Genomic DNA, 26,483 nt, shown 5'->3' on the forward strand with positions numbered 1-26,483 from the left:
GTGTGTGTGTGTGTGTGTGTGTGTGTGTGTGTGTGTGTGTGTGTGTGTGTGTGTGTGTGTGTGTGTGTGTGTGTGTGTCTGTTGCCTGTTATTGTCTCATTGTACCGCACTGTGAATGAATCAAAGTAAATATATAAGTGGTCATGAACACATCTGTCCATCAGACAGAGGGCTGCTGTGCCTCCTGTCATCACTAATGGACGTCTCTTTAAAATGACCGCTCAGAGGAGAGGAGTTCTCATTTCTCTAACCGCCTGCTGCTTCCACTCCTCTCTCCTCGGTTCCCCTCCTCGACATCTCCTGTGGGCGGGACTAAGTAACGAGGATAGGGGTCGAGGAGGGGAAATTTGAGTATTGAGAAACCTCTATTGATGCATACACCTCTTCTGTTTTGGATTGCATCCACACCTACATCAGTAATGTCACCACCACCAAACAGATCAAAATATTCCCTAATCAGAACCCATGGATGGATGGGCGGGTCCGCCAACTGCTGAAGGCACGTGACACCGCCTTCAGGTCAGGAGACGCGCAGGACTACCGTCTAGCCAGGGTTGAGCTGAAACGGGGCATCAAAAGGGCGAAGCACTGCCACAAGCTAAAGATTGAGAAGCACTATAACACCTCTGACCCCCGACGTATGTGGCAGGGGTTACAGACCATCACAGATTTCAAACCCACCCGGGCCTCCCACCCCTCCACTGACCCCTCTCTTCCAGATGAGCTTAATTATTTGTATGCTCATTTTGACAGGGTCAATCATGAGGTAGCCACTAGGGCCACTCTCCCTGCAGACCATCTGCCTCTCACACCCCCCACCACAGATGTGCATGCTGAACTGAGCAGGACAAACACACGTAAGGCCGCTGGCCCCGATGGCATCCCCGGACAGTGTACTTGTGCTGAGCAGCTGACCAGGGTCCTGACTGACATCTTTAACCTGTCCTTGGCCCAGGCAAAAGTCCCCACGTGCTTCAAATACACCTCCATTTTGCCTGTTCCCAAGCACGCCTCTCCAACAAGCCTTAACGACTACCGACCCGTGGCACTTACATCGACCATCATGAAGTGTTTCGAGAAGCTGGTCCTGGGCTCGGCTTAAAATCATACCTCCCACCCACACTTGACCCCTACCAGTTTGCCTATCGTCAGAACAGGAGTACGGATGGCGCCATCTCCACAGCACTAGACCCTGCCCTCTACCATCTGGATCAGAGCAACACATACGTACGATTCCTGTTCATTGACTTTAGCTCGGCATTTAACAACATGATTCCTTCCAAACTGATTACCAAGCTCAGTGACCTTGGCATCGACCCCTCCCTCTGCAACTGGATACTGGACTTTCTCACAAACAGACCCCAGCATGTTAGAATAGACAAGCTCACATCCTCTAATCTCATCCTTAGCACTGGTCTCCCACAGGGCTGTGTGTTAAGTCCCCTCCTATATTCCCTCTTCACACATGACTGCAAACCTGTACATGGCTCAAACACCATCGTTAAGTTTGCAGACGACACTACAGTGGTCGGGCTTGTCAGCAACAATGACAAGACGGCATACAGGGAAGAGGTTGAGCATCTGGCAGAGTGGTGCGCTAACAACAACCTGGCTCTCAACACCAAGAAGATGAAAGAGGTCATTGTGGACTTCAAAAGGAACAAACACAGACGGACCACTATTGCGGTAAGCATGTTGTAACTTCCGGTTGTTGTTGTCATCTCCGGGTATCCCGTGTGCCTGTTCTGTTGCTGATAGCTTATTTTCTTAACTTAATCGATCGTTTTAAAACTCTTGATCACGGCAACTGCCTGACGTTGTAATCACACGTTACTACAGCTTAAGCACTCACAACTCTCCTTCTCTTAGCGACTGTAACTCCACAGTTGCCTACACTCTTTTCGGGTTTGCTAACGGTAGCTACTTTAGCTTGATAGCTAGCCATGGCTCTTTCCCCACCCTCGGGTGCTATTTCCTGCTCTAACTGTCTCATGTTTGGTTACTCCCCTACCTCCTTTACTGGTACCGATACATGTGTTAAATGTAGTATAGTTGTTAGGTTGGAGGCGGGAATCATAGCCATAGAAGCCCGGCTCCGCATCTTAGAAAGTAACTCAGCTACAGTAAAGCCCATGTTAGCCGGTGCGGACCGGCAAAAGGTAGCTCCTCTTAGCCGTCCCCCGGCAACTCCCGAGCAGCAGGGAGAATGGGTGACTGTTCAGAAGGGGCATAACGCGAAACCCGCAGGTCCCCACCAACCCGTTCACGTATCTAACAGATATTCCCCACTCAGCGAGACACCCGCTGAGAAGCCAACTCTGGTTATTGGTAGCTCTATTATGAGACACGTGAGTTTAGAGACCGAAGCGTCCACAGTCACATGCATTCCGGGGGCCAGAGCGGGCGACGTTGAGGCGCATCTTAGACTGCTGGCTAAAAATAAACGTAAATACAGTAGGATTGTTATTCACGTCGGTGGTAATGATGTTCGTTTACGCCAATCAGAATGCACCAAACTTAATGTGGCGTCGGTGTGTAGTTATGCTAAAACAATGTCGGACACCGTAATCTTCTCTGGTCCCCTCCCCAATTTGATCAATGATGACATGTATAGCCGCATGTCATAATTTCAGCGCTGGTTGTCTTGGTGGTGCCCAGCAAACAATGTGGGCTTCGTGAATAATTGGACAGCCTTCTGGGGAAAACCTGGTCTGATTAAGAGAGACGGCATTCATCAAACTTTGGAAGGTGCAGATCTCATTTCGGCAAACATTTCAGGGCTCTGTGGACTTAATCCATGACAAACTGGAGTTGAGACCAGGAGGCGGAGTCTTACACGCTTCTCTGCGCTCTCTCCTAGACAGTCATCCATAGGAATCCCGACCCCAATAAAATACCCAATATTAACGGTGTGTGTGTCTGCCCAAGGACAATTTAAGGTAAAACCTAATAGAGGTGTCATACATAATAACCTAATCAAAGTAAATGTAACAACTACTACAGTGCAACAAAACAGGAAGATTAAATGTGGTCTCTTAAACATAAGATCTCTAGCATCTAAAGCAATACTGGTAAATGATTTAATATCAGATTATAATATTGATATATTCTGTCTCACTGAAACTTGGTTGAGACATGAAGAATATGTCAGCATAAATGAGGCCACTCCACCCAGCCATATCAATACTCATATTGCCCGAGGCACGGGCCGAGGAGGTGCAGCATTCTTTGACTCAAGTTTACTTATCAATACTAAACAAAAATTAAATTATACCTCCTTTGAAAGCCTCGTTTTTAGTCTTACGCATCCGACCTGGAAAACTTTGCAGCCAATCTTATTTGTTACAGTGTACCGTGCACCAGGTCCTTATTCAGAATTCTTATCAGAATTCTCTGAGTTTTTATCAGCTTTGGTTCTTAAAACAGATAAAGTAATTATCGTAGGTGACTTTAATATTCATGTTGACGATGATACAAATAGCCTCACTGTTGCATTTAACTCTATATTAGATTCTGTTGGTTTCTGTCAGAGTGTAAATAAACCAACCCACTGCTATAATCACACTCTTGACCTTGTTCTGACTTATGGTATTGAAATTGAGCAACTATTAGTCGAACCGCATAATCCTGCTTTATCCGACCATTTCTTAGTAACTTTTGAAGTACTGTTACTAGACTACAAAGCATTAGCCAAAAGCTCCTGCAGCAGAAACCTATCTGTTAGTGCTATAGACACATTTAAGGAAGAGATTCCACCAATACTTAACTCGATAGCATGTCTGCATGTAGGGGAGGAAACTTATACAAAATGTACACCACCCCAAATTGATCATGTTGTTGATAGTGCTACAGATGCGCTGCGAATAAAATTAGACTCTGTTGCTCCTTTGAAAAAGAAGAAAATCAAACAACATAGATTAGCTCCATGGCATAATGCCCAAACCCGCAAAATAAAGCAAAAGTCGAGACAACTTGAAAGGATATGGCGTTCCACTGAACTTGAAGAATCTCGTTTAATTTGGCATATTACTCTCAATGAATATAAGAAAGCACTGCGTAAAGCGAGAGCAGCATACTACTCTTCATTAATAGATGAGAATAATGCAAGATTTCTTTTCAGCACTGTAGCCAGGCTGACAGAGAGCCACAGCTCGACTGAGCCTTCTATTCCCATAGCACTCAGTAGCAATGATTTGATGTGCTTTTTTAACGATAAAATTGTTACTCTTAGAAACAAAATCAATGACCTCTTGCCTTTGACCAGTATAGTGTTATCAACAGCTCCCGCAAACGTAAGTTCTAATATTACACTAGATAGTAAACTAGAATGCTTTTCAGCCATAAACCTTGAACAATTAAATTCAATGATTCTCTCTTCTAAACCATCAACGTGTATCTTAGACCCGATTCCAACTAAGCTGTTAAAAGAAGTTTTTCCATTAATTAGCACTTCTTTATTAAATATTATGAATATGTCTTTATTATCAGGCTATGTTCCACAATCATTCAAAGTAGCAGTGATAAAACCGCTTCTTAAAAAGCACAACCTCGATCCAGAGGTTTTAGCCAACTATAGACCTATTTCTAATCTTCCGTTCCTCTCAAACATTCTTGAGAAAGCAGTCGCAAAACAGCTGTGTGATTACTTAAAAAACTATGATTTATTTAAAGATGTTCAGTCTGGCTTTAGAACACAACATAGCACAGAGACAGCTCTGGTTGAAGTCACAAATGACCTTCTAATAGCCTCAGACCAGGGACTTGTCTCTATTCTTGTCTTGCTCGATCTTAGTGCTGCATTTGATACTATCGACCATGATATCCTATTGCAAAGACTAGAGCACTTAGTTGGCATACAGGGAACTGCTTTAGGCTGGTTTAGGTCCTATCTATCTGAACGCTCTCAGTTTGAACGTGTCAACGATGAATCTTCCACGCAAACCAAAGTTAGCCATGGAGTGCCACAGGGCTCAGTGCTTGGACCTATTTTGTTCACCCTATATATGCTTCCGTTAGGCAATATTATAAGGAATCATTCTGTAAACTTTCATTGTTATGCGGATGATACTCAACTATATTTATCAATCAAGCCTGATGAAATTAATCATCTAAATAAAATTCAAGACTGCCTCAAGGACTTAAAAACGTGGATGAACTTAAAAATGTTGATGTTAAACACGACCAAAACTGTAGTTATTGTACTTGGCCCGAAGAATCTACGAAACAAATTATCTAAAGATATATTAACTATGGATGGCATTCATTTGACCTCCAGTGAGACTGTAAGGAATCTTGGTGTTATATTTGATCAGGATTTATCCTTTAACACCCACATAAAATCAATTTCAAGGACCGCCTACTTCCATCTACGTAACATTGCAAAAATCAGGCATATCTTGCCTCAAAACGATGCAGAGAAACTAGTCCATGCATTTGTTACTTCAAGGCTGGATTATTGTAACTCCTTATTATCAGGGTGTACCAAGAAGTCAGTCAAGTCGCTTCAGCTGATTCAAAATGCTGCAGCTCGTGTACTAACCAGAGTTAGGAAAAGGGACAACATTACTCCTGTTCTGGCTGCCTTACACTGGCTCCCTATAGAACACAGGATAGCATTTAAAATTCTTCTTCTCGCCTACAAAGCCCTTAATGGGCAGGCACCATCTTACCTTAAAGAAGTCATTATACCCTATTGTCCTACTAGGGCATTGCGTTCCAAGAATGCAGGGTTGTTGGTTGTTCCTAGAGTCTCTAAAAGTACAATGGGAGCCAGAGCCTTTTCTTATCAAGCTCCACTTTTGTGGAATCAGCTTCCAGTTTGTGTTCGGACGGCAGACACCCTATCCGTTTTTAAGAGTGCGCTTAAGACCTTCCTTTTTGATAAAGCTTATAGTTAGGGCTGATTAGATTCAGCCCCTAGTTTTGCTGATATAGGCTTAGTTTGTCGGGGACATCTTACTTCTTCCTTCTCTCTGTCTATACCTGTGTACTCTCATGTTCCGATTAACCCAGCTTCCCCAAATTTCTTTCTTTTTGGTGTCTATATACGCCGGGATCCGGAGTCATGGATGATCCTGCGGTAGAGATGTCCCGAGGGTTAGGGTTAGGGGTTAGGGTTAGGGTTAGTCTCAAGTCTTAAAGTCATCCTGAGGCCTTAGTTTTGGTTTCAAATTACACATCATGTGTGTTGCTTCTTTGGGGCTTGTTTTCATAGACCTGCTTATTTCTTTCAAATCTGGCAACAGAGTGGGCGCAGTGTCTAATTGTAGCAGTAAGCTAACGAGTACTGATAAGCTTTGTTTGGATCCAATGCTGCACAACTGAACTGATCCAATGCTGCTGTGAAAGAAAGAAGCATATCCATGTTGGATAGAATATCCAATTTAAATTAAAAAAAAACCTTAAGGGACAACTCGAATGCTTTTTTGCTTTTTTTTCTCTTAATGCATTGCATAAAGATCGGATCGGGAAAAATCGGTATCGGCAAATTGTCAAAATCAAATGATCGGATCGGGAGCAAAAAAAGGTGATCGGGACATCCCTATCCCATCCCAGGTCCTGTGTCATGGATCGCGAGTCCTAGATCTTGAGTCGTGGATCATAAGTCCTGGATGGATATCCTTGTGGATTCATCTTCCTATTATACACACATGCATTTCCAAACATTCGGTCTACCTATGTTGCAAATGTATTATCTTTTCAATTTACACACGGCATATATTGCACGTCTGTCCGTCCTGGGAGAGGGATCCCTCCTCTGTTGCTCTCCCTGAGGTTTCTCCATGTTCCCCTTTAAACTGTGGGGTTTTCTCTGGAAGTTTTTCCTTGTACGATGTGAGGGTCTAAGGACAGAGGGTCTAAGGACAGAGGGTCTAAGGACAGAGGGTGTCGTATTGTCATACTGATATTCTGTACAAACTGTGAAGTCCACTGAGACAAATGTAACATTTGTGATATTGGGCTATATAAATAAACATTGATTGATTGATTGAACCATACACTGTTTATCCCCCTGCGTGGCACCCGCTCTGGGACACGCTACCGCAGCCTCCCGGGTAGAACAAACAGGACCACGCACAGCTTCTTCCCTTCAGCAGTCAGACTGCTAGGGATGGGTATCTTTAGGATTTTATCGATACTGGTACCGGTACTGCTTATCGGTATTTTTCGATACTTTTCAATAATTTGGTTTTAATAAACTAAAAAAAGACAAGGCGATGTGCCTGCAAGACTGCACTCAGGTAAACAAAACATATTACCCGTGCGCAGCAGCTAACCTGCCTGCGAGCCTTCGCTCAGGTCACATTTACACACGGCGCGGCTGAAGCCCGCTAGCACTATTAGCACTAGCAGTATCGCTAGCGCCGTTTTAGAGTAAATGAGTGTCTCGTTTGCAAATGCTTCATTAAGTTGCTTGTGTCACCCCCTTTACAAGCAACTAAGTGAGTACATAGATTGCACCTTTCACTATCGCCACTACATTTTTTAAAAGTGCACCCAGACCTTCGATCGCTTCGCTCTGTCCGCCATGCCTGCGGGAGTCTCACAACAATAATAAGAGCGCTGTTGAGAGACATGACGAGGGGCATTTACAGTGGCCAATCAGAGGGGTCTCAAACCGGATACATCACACGGGATGAGGGTTCCCAACCAACCAGAATGGTTTAAAGTTAAACTAAGGAAGTAGACGTAACAGATATACCGATAGCAGCATCGTTTGTCCAGCGGCTTAACGGTATACCGATACCGTCCAATCAGGTACCGGTATTGACTTAGTACCGGTTCTCGGTACCCATCCCTGCTGCTGACAATGAACCCCACGCTGTCCCAGACTGCCTAGTTGTTGTCGTGTGCTGTGCTGAAGCGCAATTCTGTATTCACTGTATTTATTCTTATTTATACATTTCCCATCTATTTACCTTTATTTTCGTATCATTTATTTTGTATATACTTCTGATAATTGTGTATATAACTGACTGTTTTGCATTCTGGTTAGACCCTCCTTAAATTTCATTACACTGTGCTTGCATTTTTGTAATAACAATAAATTAATCTAATCTAGAGAGTTGGTGTGCGTCTCAGTGTGTGTATATTACATTACATGTCACTTCGCTTTTATCCAAAGCGACTTACATATATTCAGTACAGTGGACAATCCCCACATGGGCAGTGTGTGTGTGTGTGTGTGTGTGTGTGTGTGTGTGTGTGTCACCTATAGGTCCTCCATACGGCGCTGCAGCAACCAGACTGTCTCTCAGTCCGTCCCTCAGAGACCAGGACATCTCATACAGCTCCGTCTTACTACACACACACACACACACACACACACACACACACACACACACACACACACACACACACACACACACACACACACACACACACACACACACACACACACACACACACACACACACACACACACACACACACACACACACACACACACACACACACACACACACACACACACACACACACACACACACACACACACACACACACAGTTAGCATGTTGCTACAGGAGCTAGCAGCTACAGGAGGTAAGCCGGTGTAAAGCGGAACACACTGACCGGTAGAAAGCCTCTCCCAGCGGGTTCCAGTTGGCCGTGATGAACGACATGTCTCCAGGTTTAGATTAGAGATTATTAAAGAATATTAAAGATTATTTAATGGTTTTATAAACCGCAGCAGCAGTCAGCTGATCCGCTGCTGCTAAAGACAGATCACATGACCCGCAGCTGCTTCTTCTTCTTCTTCTTCTTCTGTGATAAACACAGCAGAGACAGCAGCGCCGCCTGGAGGCCTGTGTGGGTCATAGAAGAGTAACAGTCAGGAATATGTTGTTCAAATATTCCCTTTTATTATATTAAAATAAATATATATTATATACAAATAGGAATAGGGTTTTTATTTTAAACATTGTCAGCCTTATGAGATGTAAAAGTATTAAAATGTATAAAACATAACAAATAAAACATAACTTAAAGGTGGGGTAGGTAAGTTTGAGAAACCGGCTCAAGATACACTTGTTATATTCCATGGAATGCTCTTAACATCCTGATAACAATGAATATCTGAAGTCCATCCATAAAAACATGTCATCTGTGGAAGCACGAGCCACTGGGGAACCACTGAGGAACCACTGAGGAACCACTGAGGAACCATCATACTAACAACACTATGGGAACAATATATATATATGGGTTAGGAACTAGTGTTAAAGAAAGAGTTACATTGTATCATGTATAAGTTCTGGGAGTAAAGGGAGGGGGAGTAAAGGGGGGAGGATCTGGGTCTCATGTTTGTGAGGTGAAGTCATCTGGAAGGATCCCCCCCTCTCTACACACACAAACAGACCCGCCCGTCGTCATGGTGACCCCCCCCGCTGCAGCAGTTAACCCTTTCAGCTCTAAACTCATTTCCTGTTTGTGTTTCTATAGAACCACTACATCATAGATAACATCATAGATAACATCCTAGATGTATAACTGAATGTGTGGTGTTGTTCTCTAGTTAGTTGGATCAGCCTCAGTAACGCAGCAGGAACACTGAGGCAGCTGTGGGGTGGGAAGGGTTAAAGGTGTGGACAGGAAAGTTTCCTCTGAGCAGCCAATCAGAGCGCAGCACACACACACACACACACACACACACACACACACACACACACACACCCAGAAGCAGTCAGTCTCTCTCAATCCGTCATGGTGACCACGGAGCCCCACCAGAGCCAGGACCTGCTCCCCCCCCCAAGCCTGGAGCTGTTGGACCCCCCCGGTCCCCTGGCCGGGCTGAGTCCCCCCTCGGACCCCGAGGCCCTTGGTCAGGGTCCGGTGAATGCCATCACCGTCCTCACGCTGCTGGACAAACTGGTCAACATGCTGGACGCCGTGCAGGAGAACCAGAACAAGATGGAGGTGAGGGGGGGGGGGACTAACTAAACTAAAGACAGGGAAACTTTACAAACCAGACCCCACCCTGAAAATATGCCGTGTGACGTGTTCAGGGCTGTGGAAACTCTCCCTATAGAAACAGCTCTCAGGAAACAGCAGATTAAGTCCACAGAAACAACATGAAGACCGCTCCGATGCGCCTTACTAAGACTCAGCACACCAGACTGACTTCAGTCTCCGGGTGTTGGTGGTCTGGGATCTGTTTCTGGGTTCAGATCAGTTTCTGGGATCTGGGTCTAGGATCTGTTTCTGGATCTGTTTCGGTCGGAGTCAGCTGACGCCCTGCAGATGTTGCACTGCTGCGTCGCTGCATTCCTCACATGTTGGTCTCATGAATGCTGAGAGGAAAACTGAGAGGATTCTTAACATTCAGCTGCTGCGGATCTCTTCCTGTCTGCAAACAGATTCATGCTACTGCGTTAGCTTAAAGTGCTGCGTAGACAAGACAGTTTTTATTATATAAATCAGTAAAGATTCAAACTAACTTTATGAGGTGTCAGAGCTGCTGCCCAGATAACTGGCTATCAACAAGAGGCGCGTTCATACCGCAGTACTTAGTAGTAGTAGTATAACCTTTATTTATCCAGGAAAATCAATTAAGAACAAATTCTTATTTACAATGATGACCCGACATGAGGCAAAGGCTTCCTGAGGGGATGGAGTTTGGGAGGAAAATAAATCAAAAGACAGACTCCGGGCACTACAGAACCCAGGAGACAACACACATAGAGAAAAGACGACAGGCATAGCAGTTAAACATATAAAAACTCTAAAACAATGTTGCTGTGGTTCAACCAGTCATTAAAATCAGCATCAGGCAAAGCAGCTGCTGTGTGCACCAGGGTGTCTATAATAGTGACATTGAAGGTGCGGGGGAGACAAAGGACCTTCCAGCTACCTGCTGCTGCAAACTGAAAGGCGGAGCGGCCAAAGGATGTATGGGCTTTGGGGATCTTTAGCAGGATGCTTGGAGCTGACCGGGTGTTGTGCGTCAAGGGTGGGCGGAGTTGCAGTAATTGTGTGAGGTAGAAGGGGGTGAGGATATTGGACGATAGCAGTTGGGGTCAGCATGGTTTCCTCCTTTAAACAAAGGTTGCACTGACGCTGCCTTCCAGGCAGAAGGTAGCACTGCTGTCTGTATGGACAGATTACAAAGGTGGGAGATAGCTTCTGCAATAATCGGGGCTGCAACTTTAAAAAAGAAGGGGTCTAGCCCATCAAGACCTGCAGGTTTGATGGGGTCAAGTTTGCTAAGGACCTCCAGCACATCGTTCTCACTAACTACCTGTAGGCAGAAGCTGTGACATGGGGCTGCGCTAGAGGGGCTGGGTGGCGGAGTGTTGGTGGGGGGCTTAGGAGGCGCTATAGTGTATAATAGGTTCCTACATTTAACAAAGTGCTGGTTAAAGAGCTCTGCTATGCGTTCATTACCGATGACTACTGTGTCCTCAATAACAAGGGAGTTAGGGAGATGAGAGGATGGAGGTTTATTCTCCATTTCTTTCACTGTTTTCCAGAATGTCTTTCTACTAGTAGAAGGACTTTTCCCCACTTTAGTTCCGAAATGTCGCGTTCACACCAAAAAGAGCTGAAGCTAAGGGTGCATTCACACACACTTCTCAGGTGCGCACCAGACCACAGTTTGTTCCATTGTTTCATTTTTCAGAAGGTTTGGTTTGCGTTCACACGGGCAAAACTCAAACGGACTATAAACTTTAAACACAAGTCATGTGCACGGAAATGCTGTTCAACCATTGGTCAGACATTAAGGGGGTAAAAACGCAAATCCCGGCAATTTCTACCGGAGCCTCCGCCATGGAGCATCGGCACATTCGGCAGGTTATTCTCATGCTGCTGTTAATCTGGAGATCAACAGACACGAGCGGCCCGCGCATATGATTATATAATCAGACAACATCCGTTAAAAAACATTATAGCATAATGAGAGACGTTCTGCAGTCAGGAGGGCGTTTCACCGACGACAGGTGTTCTTACTTTTATGTAGTTGACGGAGCTTTTTTACTTTACACGACGTGATTCAACACTTCATTCTGCTTCACTCTTTAACTAAAAAACCGCGGATGTCTTGAAAGACTCTTTCGATAAAGATTTTGAAGACATCCGCGTTCTTGTGACACGTAAATACTACGCTTCCAATGTTTTGGTGCGGACTGCGTCAAACAGCGATGAACCGCTCCAGAGTTCGCAAGCAAGCGCTCCGAGACCACCTCTTTTAGGCGGACCAGAGTCCGGTTGTTTAGTTCACTTAAGAGGTCTCGGATTGCGTTCACACCGACCCAAATGAACCGCACCAAGCGGCTAAACGCACCAGGGTTCGATTCAACCGGACTACACAAGGCAGGTGTGAATGCGCCCTAAAATGTGTTCATCAGATCCTTTTTACCCCCTTTTCCGACCCTGCTAGAGAGCAGGTACTTTCGTGGGAGAAAAAGGTTCCTGTGTCTGATTGGCTGGGCGGATTGCAAACCACGCCCCTTAAAACTCCCAAAAAGTGTTGTGAGGCCGCCATTTTATTATCCTCGCATTAGCATTAGCCCCGCGCACCAACGCAGAGAGACTAACTTATGGCAACACAAAAGAAAACATGGGAGCGGTGGAGATGAGGAGGTGTCGGCATTCTGGTGATTTACTTGGAAGGCTTCAGTAGAAGCTGCTGGGAGTCCCAGCTGCTGGGAGAACCCCTTTAACCGTGTAGTTGTTGTTGCCAATCCCAGAGTTGGGGACTGGCAACAACAACTACACGGTTAAAGGGAGGAGTCAACAAGAACTGGGAGGAGTCAACAACAACTACACGGTTAAAGGGGAGGAGTCAACAACAACTACGCGGTTAAAGGGGAGGAGTCAACAAAAAACTGGGAGGAGTCAACAACAACTACACATTTAAAGGGGAGGAGTCAACAAGAACTGGGAGGAGTCAACAACAACTACACGGTTAAAGGGGAGGAGTCAACAACAACTACACGGTTAAAGGGGAGGAGTCAACAAGAACTGGGAGGAGTCAACAACAACTACACGGTTAAAGGAGAGGAGTCAACAACAACTACATGGTTAAAGGGGAGGAGTCAACAATAACTACACAATTAAAGGGAGGAGTCAACCTTGTTGGCTGTTGATCAGGGGTCGCGTTAACCAAATATATTCCGTCTATGACAGAATTTATTTAACAGTGACTGAAAAATCCGAAAGCAGTCCATCACGAGCGTGCTCTCCCCCCCCCCCCCCCCCCCCCCCCCCCCACGTCAGTTGTGTACAGACCGACGGGTAATAATGGTTTTTGACAGAAATGTTACGAGCGAAAAAGTCTAGAGCAACCTCTGGTGTTGATTGTCTGGTCCCTGATGCTCTGGTCTCTGTTTGGTTGTTGTCTGGTGTCTGATGCTTTGGCTGTTACCTGATGTTACCTGATGCTCTTGTCTCTGATTGGCTGTCATCTGGTCCTGATGCTTTGGACTCTGTTTGGCTGTTACCTGATGCTCTGGTCTCTGATTGGTTATTACCTGATGTCCCTGCAGGTGCACCAGGTGGAGATGGAGGGTGTGGTGCGGGGGATCCAGGCTGATATGACCAAACTGTCAAAGAGTCACAGCCATACGTCCAACACCGTCAGCAAGCTGCTGGACAAGAGCCGCAAGCTGTCCGTCACCATGAAGGAGGTAACTATGGAGACACACTGTAATACACCTGTTACATCCTGCTGCAGTCTCTCCTGTGAGTCTCACCTGTCCATCTCACCTGTGAGTCTCTCACCTGTGTGTCTCTCCTGTGTGTCTCACCTGTGTGTCTTTCACCTGTCTGTCTCTCACCTGTGTGTCTCTCGTGTGTGTCTCACCTGTGTGTCTCTCACCTGTGTCTCTCACCTGTCTGTCTCTCACCTGTGTGTCTCTCCTGTGTGTCTCACCTGTCCGTCTCACCTGTGTGTCTCACCTGTCTGTCTCTCACCTGTGTGTCTCACCTGTCCATCGCTCACCTGTGTGTCTCTCACCTGTCTGTCTCTCACCTGTCTGTCTCTCACCTATGTGTCTCTCCTGTGTCTCTCACCTGTGTGTCTCTCCTGTGTGTCTCACCTGTCCGTCTCACCTGTGTGTCTCACCTGTCTCTCTCTCTCAGGTGAGGGATAAGATGGAGCGTCAGGGTGTACAGGTGAGGAAGCTGGAGGCTAACCACGCCCACCTGGTGAACAGGAACCAATTCAAGGTGCTCATCTTCCAGGTGAGGGGGAGGGGGCGCAGCTCTCTAACAGGTGAGGGGGGGCAGCTCTCTCTAACAGGTGAGGGGAGGGCAGCTCTCTCTAACAGGTGTGGGGGGGGAAGCTCTCAGCTGTTGACCTTATTTGGTCGTGAGCTGCAGGAAGGCAGCAGTCTGTCCTGTTTTTTGGTTGTCATGGTTACCACAGAGTGAGCTCTGATGAGGTCAGAGGCAGATGATCTTTGTGTGTGTGTGTGTGTGTGTGTGTGTGTGTGTGTGTGTGTGTGTGTGTGTGTGTGTGTGTGTGTGTGTGTGTGACCAACACTCAACATTCCCTCCCTAAAATACCCAGCATTCCTCAGGATTAACCTCTGGTTCTTTGGTTCTCTGTCTGCTGACTGAAGGAACCGCTCATCCTGTTTCTTTAAAGGTCCCATGGCCATTTCTCCTGATCCCATTGTTGAGGTCTACTAGAATAGATTTACATTGTTCAATGTTCCAAACTCACATTGGTTTCTCATACAGCATCTCTGTATAGTATGTGTCTTCACTCTCTGTCATGCACGCCTTGTTGGAGCTCCTGCCCCCCACCTCCCTGTGAGCCCAGTGGCCGTCTGCAAGACAGCGAAACCCAGCCCGAAACCAGCCCGAGCTCTCACACACACACCAGTTTGTTTGTGCGCAGCCTTGCCGTGTTCCGCCGTCTCAGGGAGGAGAAATCGGCGGAGCTGCAGCTGAGAAAAGATTGAGTGTGTGAGTGTGTGAGTGCGTGTGTGCGTGTGTGTGTGTGTGTGTGTGTGTGTGTGTGTGTGAGGAAGTCCAGGAGATTGGTCCATTTGGACCAATCTCCTGGACTTAACGTAGCGGCTCCGCGGATTGGTCCTTACGGGTCAATTTGGGTATGGGCACGTCACTGTACCCAGGAAGAAAATAATGCAAAAAGAGAAATGTCCAACGAGGCGTTCTGGGGCAGACCGGTCTTCTCTGTGTTAGAGTTTTACTCGCTACAGGGTGTACTTTGAGGGTTTGTGACTCTGCAGACCGTTCACATGCAGAAGCTACAGAACACAAGGGGACGGGTCAGAACTAGAAAAGCATGACAAGGCACCTTTAACATTCAACGGAATCAAATGCTTGTGATCTGTTAGGACCTCGCTGCGGGGCAACTGTGGAGCTAAGATGAGGCTCTGCGTGTTCTGCATGTTCTGCGTGTAGGGAGGGGCGGCCCTGGTTCATTCGACCTGAGTTGAGTTTCCTTTAACCTGAGGTTCCTTTAACCAAAGTAGAGGTTCCTTTAACCTGAGGTTCCTTTAACCAAAGTAGAGGTTCCTTTAACCTGAGGTTCCTTTAACCAAAGTAGAGGTTCCTTTAACCTGAGGTTCCTTTAACCCAAGTAGAGGTTCCTTTAACCTGAGGTTCCTTGAACTTGAGTTCAGGTTCCTTTAACCCAGTTGTTCTCAAACTTCTTCTGTCAGGCCCCCCCCTTTGGACACAAATAGTCACGTAATGGGCCAAGTTAACATTTATTAATTGAGGGCGACTGTGGCTGCGAGGGAGTGCGGTCGTCTTTCATCCAGAAGGTTGTGGGTTCGATCCCAGCCCATGCAGTCAACATGTCGATGTATCCTTGGGCAAGATACTTAACCCTGAGTTGCTCCCGATGGCATGGCCAACGGTGTGTGAATGTGTGTGAATGTTAGGTCCTAGAGTAAGGTACACTGCTCTGTATGAATGGGTGTGAATGGGTGAATGACATGTAGTATGTAAAGCGCTTTGAGGGGTCTTAAAGACTGGATAAAGCGCTATATAAGTACAGTCCATTTACCATTTATTAAAAAACAGCAATATGAACGTGAGCATTCCTTTGCTAGAACAGTGATAATAAAACAATGCTCCATAAGTCTGTGTGGTCAATCCCTTTGCTAGAACAATAAGTTATAACACTTTGCCACTTTGCAATCTGTGCAAAGAAATGAAAAGAGAGAAAGTTCTGATATTTGGCAAAAAATATCAGCATTTTATATATTTAACCTGAGGTTCCTTTAAACTGGGCTGGGGTTCTTTTAAACTGAGGTTCCTTTACCCTGGGCTGAGGTTTCTTTAACCTGAGGTTCCTTTACCCTGGGCTGAGGTTTCTTTAACCTGAGGTTCCTTTAACCTGGGCTGGGGTTCTTTTAAACTGAGGTTCCTTTACCCTGGGCTGAGGTTTCTTTAACCTGAGGTTCCTTTACCCTGGGCTGAGGTTCCTTTAACCTGAGGTTCCTTTACCCTGGGCTGAGGTTTCTTTAACCTGAGGTTCCTTTACCCTGGGCTGAGGTTCCTTTAACCTGAGGTTCCTTTAACCTGAGGTTCCTTTACCCTGGGCTGAGGTTCCTTTAACCTGAGGTTCCTTTACCCTGGGCTGAGGTTCCTTTAACCTGAGGTTCCTTTAACCTGGGCTGAGGTTCCTTCTAACGCTAAGGTTCCTTTAAACCCACGTTGCGGTTCCTCTGTTCATAGGAGGAGAACGAGATCCCGTCCTCGGTTTACCTGAAGGATCCCCCCCCATTCCCTCGGGATGAGATCCTGGAGGAGGGGGAGGAGCTAACGGAGGGCGTTGTCGACGGTAACCGTGTCCAGGAGAGCGGGCTCTCCACCATCGACCTATCATCTGACGAGGACGAAGGGCTGGAGGCGGAGCTAGAAGAGGAAGAGGAGGCGTGGCCTCAAGATCTGGAGAACATGGAGAAATCCAGAGCAGAGAAACTGAAGAGATCCAGCCTCAAGAAGGTGAGGACAGACAGGTGATCAGACAGACAGGTGATCTGAAAGACAGGCGATCAAACAGACAGGCGATCAGACAGACAGGTGATCAGACAGACAGGTGTTCAGACAGACAGGCGATCAGACAGACAGACAGGTGATCTGACTGACAGGTGTTCAGACAGACAGGTGATCTGACAGACAGGTGATCTGACAGACAGGTGTTCAGAGAGACAGGTATTCACACAGGAAGGTGATCTGACAGACAGGTATTCAAACAGGAAGGTGATCTGACAGACAGGTGATCAGACAGACAGGTGATCTGACAGACAGACAGACAGACAGAGAGGTGATCAGACAGACAGGTATTCACACAGGAAGGTTCATTTCATTTCATTTCATTTCATTTCAAACCTTTATTTAGACAGATTGGTCCCTTGAGATCCTCGATCTCATTTACAAGGGAGACCTGCATCATTTAGTTCCAAATGAAACATAAAAACAACATACAAACAAACAACAGAGGATATCATATTTACATATTCAACATTTACAAATACCCAGAGTGTCAGAAAGCATTTTATTTAGACGTGCCTTAAATACATTCAGAGAAATAAAAATGCTCAATTTCAATTTTGCCTGTAGACTGTTCCAAGCAAGTGGAGCTGCGCACATAAAAGCTGTCTTACCTAAGACAGTCCTTACTCTTGGTACATCAAACAAGAGGATATCCTGCGATCGCAGACAATAGCTGCTTGCAACTTTCTGCTTTATCAATGAACAGATATAATACGGGAGTTTGCCCAACATAGCTTTATAGATAAAAGTGTACCAGTGACTGAGCCTCCGTACAGTGAGTGATGGTAAACCTGCCTTGGTGTACAGTGTACAGTGATGAGTAAGTGCTTTACAATTTGTTACAAATCTCAGAGCACTATGATACGCAGCATCTAGTTTGCTCAGGTAGTTGGCAGGTGCATTCATATACAGCAGATCACCATAGTCCAGCACAGGTAAAAAGGTCACAGTGACTAGCCTTTTCCTGGCCTCAAGCGAGAAACAGGACTTGTTCCTGTAGAAGAAACCTAGCCTAACCCTGATTTTTAAAAGCAGGTTATTGACATGAAGTTTAAAAGAGAGACGATCATCAAGCCAGATACCAAGGTATTTGTAACAGGCAACAACTTCAAGTTTTGTTCCTTGCGTAGATACAATATCTAAAACAGGCTCTGGAGTCTTTTTAGCTTTTGAAAAGAGCATTACCTTGGTTTGATCAACATTTAAAAGAAGCTTTAGTTCAGAGAGCTGAGTCTGAATAATGTTAAAAACAGCCTGTAATTGAACACCAGCCTCCTGAATGGAGGGACCTGCACAGTACATCAGGGGATCATCCACATGGAAATGTAAAGTAGCTTCATCCACATTTTCACCTAAACTGTTGATATATATGGAGAATAAAAGTGGACCTAAAACAGAACCTTGAGGAACACCATTAGTAATGTTTAACCACTCAGAAGACATCCCATCAAAGTGAACACATTGGGACCTTTCAGAGAGGTAGTTCACAAACCACCCCACTGCATGGCTGGATATGCCAATACTGAGTAACCTCTGTTTTAAAACGCGATGATCAACGGTATCAAACGCTTTGGAAAGGTCAATAAACAGAGCTGCACAACTCTGTTTATTATCTGGCATACTATTAATATCATTCACCACTTTCATTGTGGCAGTGATGGTGCTATGTTTCTTCCTGAAGCCTGACTAAGGTGATCTGACAGACAGGTGATCAGACAGACAGGTGATCTGACAGACAAGCGATCACACAGACAGGCGTTCAGACAGATAGGTGATCAGACAGACAGGTATTCAGAAAGACAGGTATTCAGAAAGACAGGTGATCAGACAGACAGACAGGTGTTCAGACAGAAAGGTGATCAGACAGACAGGTATTCAGACAGACAGGTGATCTGACAGACAGACAGACAGGTATGCAGACAGATAGGTGTTCAGACAGACAGGTGTTCAGACAGACAGGTTGTCTGTCAGATCAATAACGTTCTAACGTTCTCTTTGCAGGTGGACAGTCTGAAGAAGGCGTTCTCCAGGCAGAACATTGAAAAGAAAATGACCAAGATCGGAACGAAGATCGTTTCTCAGGAACAACGAGAGAAGATCAAACAGAGAACCTCCAGCCTGAAGGTTTCCCCTCTGACCTTTGGCATCAGGAAGGTACTAAGTTCTCTAAAGATTCCTCTTATGTTCCCCTCTGACCTTTGGCATCAGGAAGGTACTAAGTTCTCTAAAGGTTCCTCTTATGTTCCCCTCTGACCTTTGGCATCAGGAAGGTACTAAGTTCTCTAAAGGTTCCTCTTATGTTCCCCTCTGACCTTTGGCATCAGGAAGGTACTACGTTCTCTAAAGGTTCCTCTTATGCTCCCCTCTGACCTTTGGCATCAGTAAGGTACTAAGTTCTCTAAAGATTCCTCTTATGTTCCCCTCTGACCTTTGGCATCAGGAAGGTACTAAGTTCTCTAAAGGTTCCTCTTATGTTCCCCTCTGACCTTTGGCATCAGGAAGGTACTAAGTTCTCTAAAGGTTCCTCTTATGTTCCCCTCTGACCTTTGGCATCAGGAAGGTACTAAGTTCTCTAAAGGTTCCTCTTATGTTCCCCTCTAACCTTTGGCATCAGGAAGGTACTAAGTTCTCTAAAGGTTCCTCTTATGCTCCCCTCTGACCTTTGGCATCAGGAAGGTACTAAGTTCACTAAAGGTTCCTCTTATGTTCCCCTCTGACCTTTGGCATCAGGAAGGTACTAAGTTATCTAAAGGTTCCTCTTATGTTCCCCTCTGACCTTTGGCATCAGGAAGGTACTAAGTTCTCTAAAGGTTCCTCTTATGTTCCCCTCTGACCTTTGGCATCAGGAAGGTACTAAGTTCACTAAAGGTTCCTCTTATGTTCCCCTCTGACCTTTGGCATCAGGAAGGTACTAAGTTCTCTAAAGGTTCCTCGTATGTTCCCCTCTGACCTTTGGCATCAGGAAGGTACTAAGTTCTCTAAAGGTTCCTCTTATGTTCCCCTCTGACCTTTGGCATCAGGAAGGTACTAAGTTATCTAAAGGTTCCTCGTATGTTCCCCTCTGACCTTTGGCATCAGGAAGGTACTAAGTTCTCTAAAGGTTCCTCTTATGTTCCCCTCTGACCTTTGGCATCAGGAAGGTACTAAGTTCTCTAAAGGTTCCTCGTATGTTCCCCTCTGATCTTTGGCATCAGGAAGGTACTAAGTTCTCTAAAGGTTCCTCTTATGTTCCCCTCTGACCTTTGGCATCAGGAAGGTACTAAGTTCTCTAAAGGTTCCTCTTATGTTCCCCTCTGACCTTTGGCATCAGGAAGGTACTAAGTTATCTAAAGGTTCCTCTTATGTTCCCCTCTGACCTTTGGCATCAGGAAGGTACTAAGTTCTCTAAAGGTTCCTCTTATGTTCCCCTCTGACCTTTGGCATCAGGAAGGTACTAAGTTCTCTATAGGTTCCTCTTATGTTCCCCTCTGACCTTTGGCATCAGGAAGGTACCAAGTTCTCTAAAGGTTCCTCTTATGTTCCCCTCTGACCTTTGGCATCAGGAAGGTACTAAGTTCTCTAAAGGTTCCTCTTATGTTCCCCTCTGACCTTTGGCATCAGGAAGGTACTAAGTTCTCTAAAGGTTCTTCTTATGTTCCCCTCCGACCTTTGGCATCAGGAAGGTACTAAGTTCTCTAAAGGTTCCTCTTATGTTCCCCTCTGACCTTTGGCATCAGGAAGGTACTAAGTTCTCTTTTTTATTTAACCTTTATTTAACCAGATAAAAAGCATTGAGATAAAATCTCATTTACAATGCTTACCTGGCCAAGAAGGCAGCAACGTTACACATAACACAAACATATAAAATACAGAGAACATAACTAAGAAAACAAAAGAGGAAAAGCAGTTACTACATTGAGCACATTAGGACAGTAAGAAAGGTTCTACTTATTACAGCAAGAGCAGCTGGAGGTAAGGACTTCAGACAACTTCAATTTAAAACATGCTATTGAGACAAGTGCCATCAGTTTGAGGCGTGATTGAAGGTCATTCCAAGACCAAGGACCATAATGAAAAAGACTCCTTTCTCCAGCCTCAGTCTGCACAGCAGGAGCCTGGACCGGTATCCAGGCACTGGGTCTGAGGTTGTGAGAGTCACAAACTGGAGCAAATCTGGCACATATGTAGAATGGAAGCTTTGCTAAAATGGCTTTATACATTAATAAAAACCAATGCTGCATCCTACGCATAGTGAATGAGGACCATCCAGTTAGGCTGTACAGTGTGCAGTGATGAGTCCTATAGGGTGCATCTGATATATAACACAGTGCAGCATGGTAGAGTGGGTCGAGTTTGGTCCAAACAGTGGGACAGGCTAATCTATAGATGGTATCACCGTAGTCCAGCTGGGACAGGAATAAGCCAGAGACCAACCTTTTACAGGATGAAGTTGAAAAACAACATTTAAGTCTGTAAAGGAAGCCAAGAGTGAATTTCAATTTCTTAGTTAGAACTTCAATGTGGTGTTTGAAGTTCAGATTACTGTCCAACCAAAAGCCCAGATATTTGTAGGTATGTACAAACTCAACAGAGACACCATCAAGGGTGTCAATGGAGAGGCAAGAGGACACTGACTTGGGAGGAAAGAGCATTGCTTTGGTTTTCTTACTGTTCAAAAGCAGTTTGGAATAAAGAAGCGCATGCTGCAGCGTGATGACATAAGATTTTAAATTGGAAACAGCCATATCCAGAGAAGAAGCACATGAGAATACAATAGTGTCATCAGCATACATATGATAGGTAGAAAATTGCATCTGATTACAAATATTGTTTACATAATAAAAAGAGCAAAGGCCCCAAATTAGAGCCCTGTGGAGCTCCCTTCTCCAAGGGGACAGGGTCAGAGACAGTACTTCCCAACCTGACGCATTGAGTACGGTCGGTTAGATAACTCTGAAACCAGGAAATGGCATTATGACCGAAACGAGACACCAACATAACATTAGACAGAATGTGGTTATCTACAGAGTCAGATGCTTTGGCTAGGTCAATAATCAACACAAACAGATGTTTTATCCAAAGCAGCCTTAATATCGTCTAAGACTTTCCGACTAGCAGTCACAGTACTGTGCTTTGATCTGAATCCAGATTGCATAGGGTTAAGGATGTTGTGTGAATCTAAAAAAAGTTTTAGCTGAGTAGAAACTAGGGACTCAAGAATCTTTGATAACACAAAGATTTGAGATAGGACGATAATTATTTAACTCAGTGGGATCACCAGCTTTCAAGAGGGGCGATACCAGAGCTTGCTTCCACACAGCTGGCAGTGTGTGAGTGGACAGGGAGAGATTAAACATATCAGTTACTGGTTGTGCTATAATCTGAGCTGCAATTTTTAAAAAGAAAGGGTCGATGCCGTCAGGCCCGGCAGACTTTTTAGGATCAATTGCGTGCAAACCCTGTAAGACTTCAGAGACCGAGAAATAAGCTAAATCAGAAACAGGGGAGCTCATCTCTTGACTAGGGCAGTGAGTACGACCATTTAGAGAGTCATGACTTTGCTCATCAAACATGTGACCAGCCTTTTTGAAGTGAGCATTGAAAGCATTAGACATACCATCTGAATCTGAAATAAAATAATCACTGACCTTCAGTTTTTGTGGGAAACTAGAAACCTTCTTGTTCTGAACTTAGAATGGTCATTAAACCAATCAGTGGTTAAGCTCAGATAGTAATCAGTTTTAGCTTTTTCAATAAGGGCTGAACATTTATTTCTGAGGACACGAAAAATAAGCCAGTCATCACTAGTGTTAGACTTTCTAGCTAAAGACCATCGCTTATTTCGATCATGAATGAGATCAGATAGTTCTCTAGTAAACCATGGAGTGTTCCTATTCTTGACTCTGAATTTTCTAAGGGAGGCATGTCTATTAATAATCGATAAAAAGTGATCAATACAAAATTGGACGGCAACATCGACAGATGGAATTAACGCTATGAAGTGCCATTTAACCTCCGCCAGATCGTGTAGGAAAGCCTGCTCAGAGAAGTGTTTGAAGCAGCGCCTGAGGACAATAAGGCCCTTGGCTTTGGGCAACTTAGTGCTCCTAACGCAAGCAATAGTGCAATGGTCGCTGATATCATTAGGAAAAACACCAACAGACACAAACTTATGAGCTGCATTTGTTAGAATGATATCTATAAGGGTATCGTTATTGGGTTTGGCAGGGTCTATTCTAGTGGGACTATCAATAAGCTGAGTTAAGTTCAGAGAATCACAAACCTGCTGAAACTGTGAAGATGTATCACTCAACCAGTCCCAATTTAAATCACCCAATAATTTGATTTGATGAGCTTCAGGGGGGGGGGGGGGGCAGAGAGCTTCAGGTGAGGGGACAGAGAGCTTCAGGGGGGGGGACAGAGCTTCAGGTGAGGCGCTCCTCCCTGGGGGGGGTGGGGGGGAGAGAGCTTCAGGGGGGGGCAGAGAGCTTCAGGTGGAGGGGGCAGAGAGCTTCAGGGGGGGGCCAGAGAGCTTCAGTGGGGGGGGGGGGGAAGAGAGCTTCAGGGGAGGGGCAGAGAGCTTCAAGTGAGGCACTCCTCCCTGGGGGGGGGGGCCAGGGGGGGCAAGAGTGTTTCAGGGGAGGGGGGGGCAGAGAGCTTCAGGTGAGGGGCCAGAGAGATTCAGGGGGGGGACAGAGAGCTTCAGGGGGGGGGGCACAGAGCTTCAGGGGGGGGGGGGGGGGGGCACAGAGCTTCAGGGGGGGGCCAGAGAGCTTCAGGGGGGGGGGGGGGGGCACAGAGCTTCAGGGGGGGGCCAGAGAGCTTCAGGGGGGGGGGGGGGCACAGAGCTTCAGGGGGGGGCCAGAGAGCTTCAGTGGGGGTGGGGAAGAGAGCTTCAGGGGGGGGCAGAGAGCTTCAGGTGAGGCACTCCTCCCTGGGGGGGGGGCCAGGGGGGGCAAGAGTGTTTCAGGGGAGGGGGGGGACAGAGAGCTTCAGGGGGGGGGGGGGGGGCACAGAGCTTCAGGGGGGGGCCAGAGAGCTTCAGTGGGGGTGGGGAAGAGAGCTTCAGGGGAGGGGCAGAGAGCTTCAGGTGAGGCACTCCTCCCTGGGGGGGGGGGCCAGGGGGGGCAAGAGTGTTTCGGGGGAGGGGGGGGGCAGAGAGCTTCAGGTGAGGGGCCAGAGAGCTTCAGGGGGGGGACAGAGAGCTTCAGGGGGGGGGGGCACAGAGCTTCAGGGGGGGGCCAGAGAGCTTCAGTGGGGGTGGGGAAGAGAGCTTCAGGGGGGGGCCAGAGAGCTTCAGTGGGGGTGGGGAAGAGAGCTTCAGGGGGGGGGGGGGGGCAGAGAGCTTCAGGTGAGGCGCACATTAAAAATGTTTAAAACATTAAAAGGTTTTAAACAGTGATTGTTTAATGTTTTAGGGCGGTGACGCTACTCAGCCAATCAGATGGGTGAGTCAGCTCACAGAGAGAGAGAGAGAGAGAGAGAGAGAGAGAGAGAGAGAGAGAGAGAGAGAGAGAGAGAGAGAGAGAGAGAGAGAGCGGAAACAGAGCATGTTCTCTCCTCTTTGAAATGCACTTGAAGACCCCTGCATTATAGCAACAACAGCAACAGCAATAATAATTGGGAGGGGGGGCGCGGCTGTTCTTATGCTCTCTGAGGGGAGGCTCACCTTCAGGTTCCCCTTACTCCAGGGTTCCTCATGCAGTGTATTTGTTATTCCTGGTTTGAAAGAAGGTTCCCCAAAGGTGTTTCCCCCAAAGGTGTTTCACTCAAAGGTTCCACAGAGGATCTCCCAAGGTTCCATTAAGGTTCTCTCAGAGGTTCCACAGGATTCTCCTGAGGTTCTATGACTATGTGTGGTTCTCTAACCTCTGGTTCTGTTTCAGCCGCGCAGCGACTCAGACTCTCACCCCCCCGACGCCCTGCAGGAGGAGGCCGTCATTGAAGTTCCTGACATCCAGGTTCCTTTCAACGAGGTTCCCTTCACTGAGGATCCTTTCAACGAGGTTCCCTTCACTGAGGTTCACGCCCAGCTGAGTCCGGAGGAACCGGGGGAGAAAGAGGAGAAACAGAATGAAGAGGAGAGGGAGGAGAAAGAGGAAGAGATGGTGGAGAATGTAGAAAAAGTAGAGGAGGTGATGGAGAACGTAGAGGAGGTGATGGAGAACGTAGGGGAGGTGATGGAGAACGTAGGGGAGGTGATGGAGAACGTAGGGGAGGTGATGGAGAACGTAGGGGAGGTGGATGTTTCTGTGATTTCTGAGGGAGTCAGTCAGGATTACGCTCTGTCCTCCACTCTGCCTCAGCAGGAGAACCAGGAGTAAACTCTATGTTCATCAGATTTATATATGTTTCCTTTTCAAAGGAACCAACACGTTCACACTTTACTAACTAAACTTGAGGTTTAAATACATTTTGATATAACCATTTAAACAAAGTTTTATAAAAGATTTTAATAAAGTTGGAAATATTAAGTTCTTCAGCTGATCGGAGAACAGTGGTTCCTGTTCTCATTCAAACAGTTGAAACGTAAACACAGCCCATCAGAAACGTTCCTCTAACGTTCCTCAGTGGGTTTACTTTGATCCTTCAGGTTCCTCTAACGTTCCCCTGAGATCCTCCAGTCTTTAAAGACCATCTCAATAACATTCCCTCAGGGTTCCCCAAAGGTTCTCCAACATTCCCGCTAGCACTCGCTCAGGTGGTGTGAGGTTCTACCAAAGTCTATCAGATGTATCACTAAACATTCCCCTTTGAGGTTCCTTTAAGGTGCCCAGGGTTCCTAACCCTAGGTTCCTCTCAGACTCCTTAGATCCCCAGAGGGTTCCTCTGATATTCCTCAAAGTTCCTCTGAGCTTAAGGATAACCCTGAGGTTCTGCTGACGTTCCTCAGATAGTCCCTGCTCTCAGTATTCATTTAGCCGCTTATTAACAACACTACAATGTAATCACCTCCAGTCACTGCTGTGCTTTTATTTTGAAACTTCCTGCTGCCAAAGACACTTCCTGTTACAGACGTGATGTTAAATGGATTAAATAAAAGATGTATAACCACTTCCTGTTTACTGTCCACACACACACACACACACACACACACACACACACACACACACACACACACACACACACACACACACACACACACACACACACACACACACACACACACACCTGGGATAACACACACACCTGGGATAACACACACCTGGGACAACACACACACACCTGGGATAACACACACCTGGGATAACACACACACACCTGGGATAACACACACCTGGGATAACACACACACCTGGGATAACACACACACACACACCTGGGATAACACACACACCTGGGATAACACACACCTGGGATAACACAACACACACACCTGGGATAACACACACACACACACCTGGGATAACACAACACACCTGGGACAACACACACACCTGGGACAACACACACACCTGGGATAACACACACACACACACCTGGGATAACACAACACACACACCTGGGATAACACAACACACACAC

The 26,483-nt window shown here is 46.2% G+C and overlaps 2 protein-coding genes across 2 annotated transcripts in view; one reads left to right on the top strand and one right to left on the bottom strand.

Annotated features, from left to right (window-relative positions):
* vps16 (VPS16 core subunit of CORVET and HOPS complexes) overlaps positions 1-8,758 on the bottom strand; it is a 40,078-nt gene extending 31,320 nt beyond the window's left edge. Inside the window, exons 1-2 of the mRNA XM_079669770.1 lie at positions 8,574-8,758; positions 8,213-8,301 (exon numbers count right to left, since the gene is read on the bottom strand). Coding sequence (XP_079525896.1) covers positions 8,213-8,301; positions 8,574-8,623 — 139 coding nt within the window. The 5' untranslated portion in view covers positions 8,624-8,758. The remainder of the gene's footprint in view (positions 1-8,212; positions 8,302-8,573) is intronic.
* Positions 8,759-9,654: 896 nt separating this feature from the next.
* cavin2b (caveolae associated protein 2b) lies at positions 9,655-26,013 on the top strand. Its single transcript, XM_079671558.1, has 6 exons — positions 9,655-9,917; positions 13,487-13,627; positions 14,082-14,183; positions 16,659-16,928; positions 18,981-19,133; positions 24,845-26,013. Exons 1-6 carry the CDS (start codon positions 9,705-9,707, stop codon positions 25,280-25,282), a joined length of 1,317 nt encoding a protein of 438 aa, XP_079527684.1. The 5' UTR covers positions 9,655-9,704; the 3' UTR covers positions 25,283-26,013.
* The last annotated feature ends 470 nt before the right edge of the window (positions 26,014-26,483 follow it).

Source organism: Notothenia rossii (genome assembly GCF_949606895.1).
Source record: "Notothenia rossii genome assembly, chromosome: 3".
NCBI lineage: Eukaryota > Metazoa > Chordata > Actinopteri > Perciformes > Nototheniidae > Notothenia > Notothenia rossii.

Bases quoted from the DNA above. Each gene is read 5' to 3' on its own strand.
- cavin2b (XM_079671558.1), top strand. From the start codon at position 9,705: ATGGTGACCACGGAGCCCCACCAGAGCCAGGACCTGCTCCCCCCCCCA. The intron at 13,628-14,081 runs GTAACTATGGAG...TCTCTCTCTCAG, and splicing joins TGTCCGTCACCATGAAGGAG to GTGAGGGATAAGATGGAGCG. The intron at 14,184-16,658 runs GTGAGGGGGAGG...CTCTGTTCATAG, and splicing joins TCAAGGTGCTCATCTTCCAG to GAGGAGAACGAGATCCCGTC.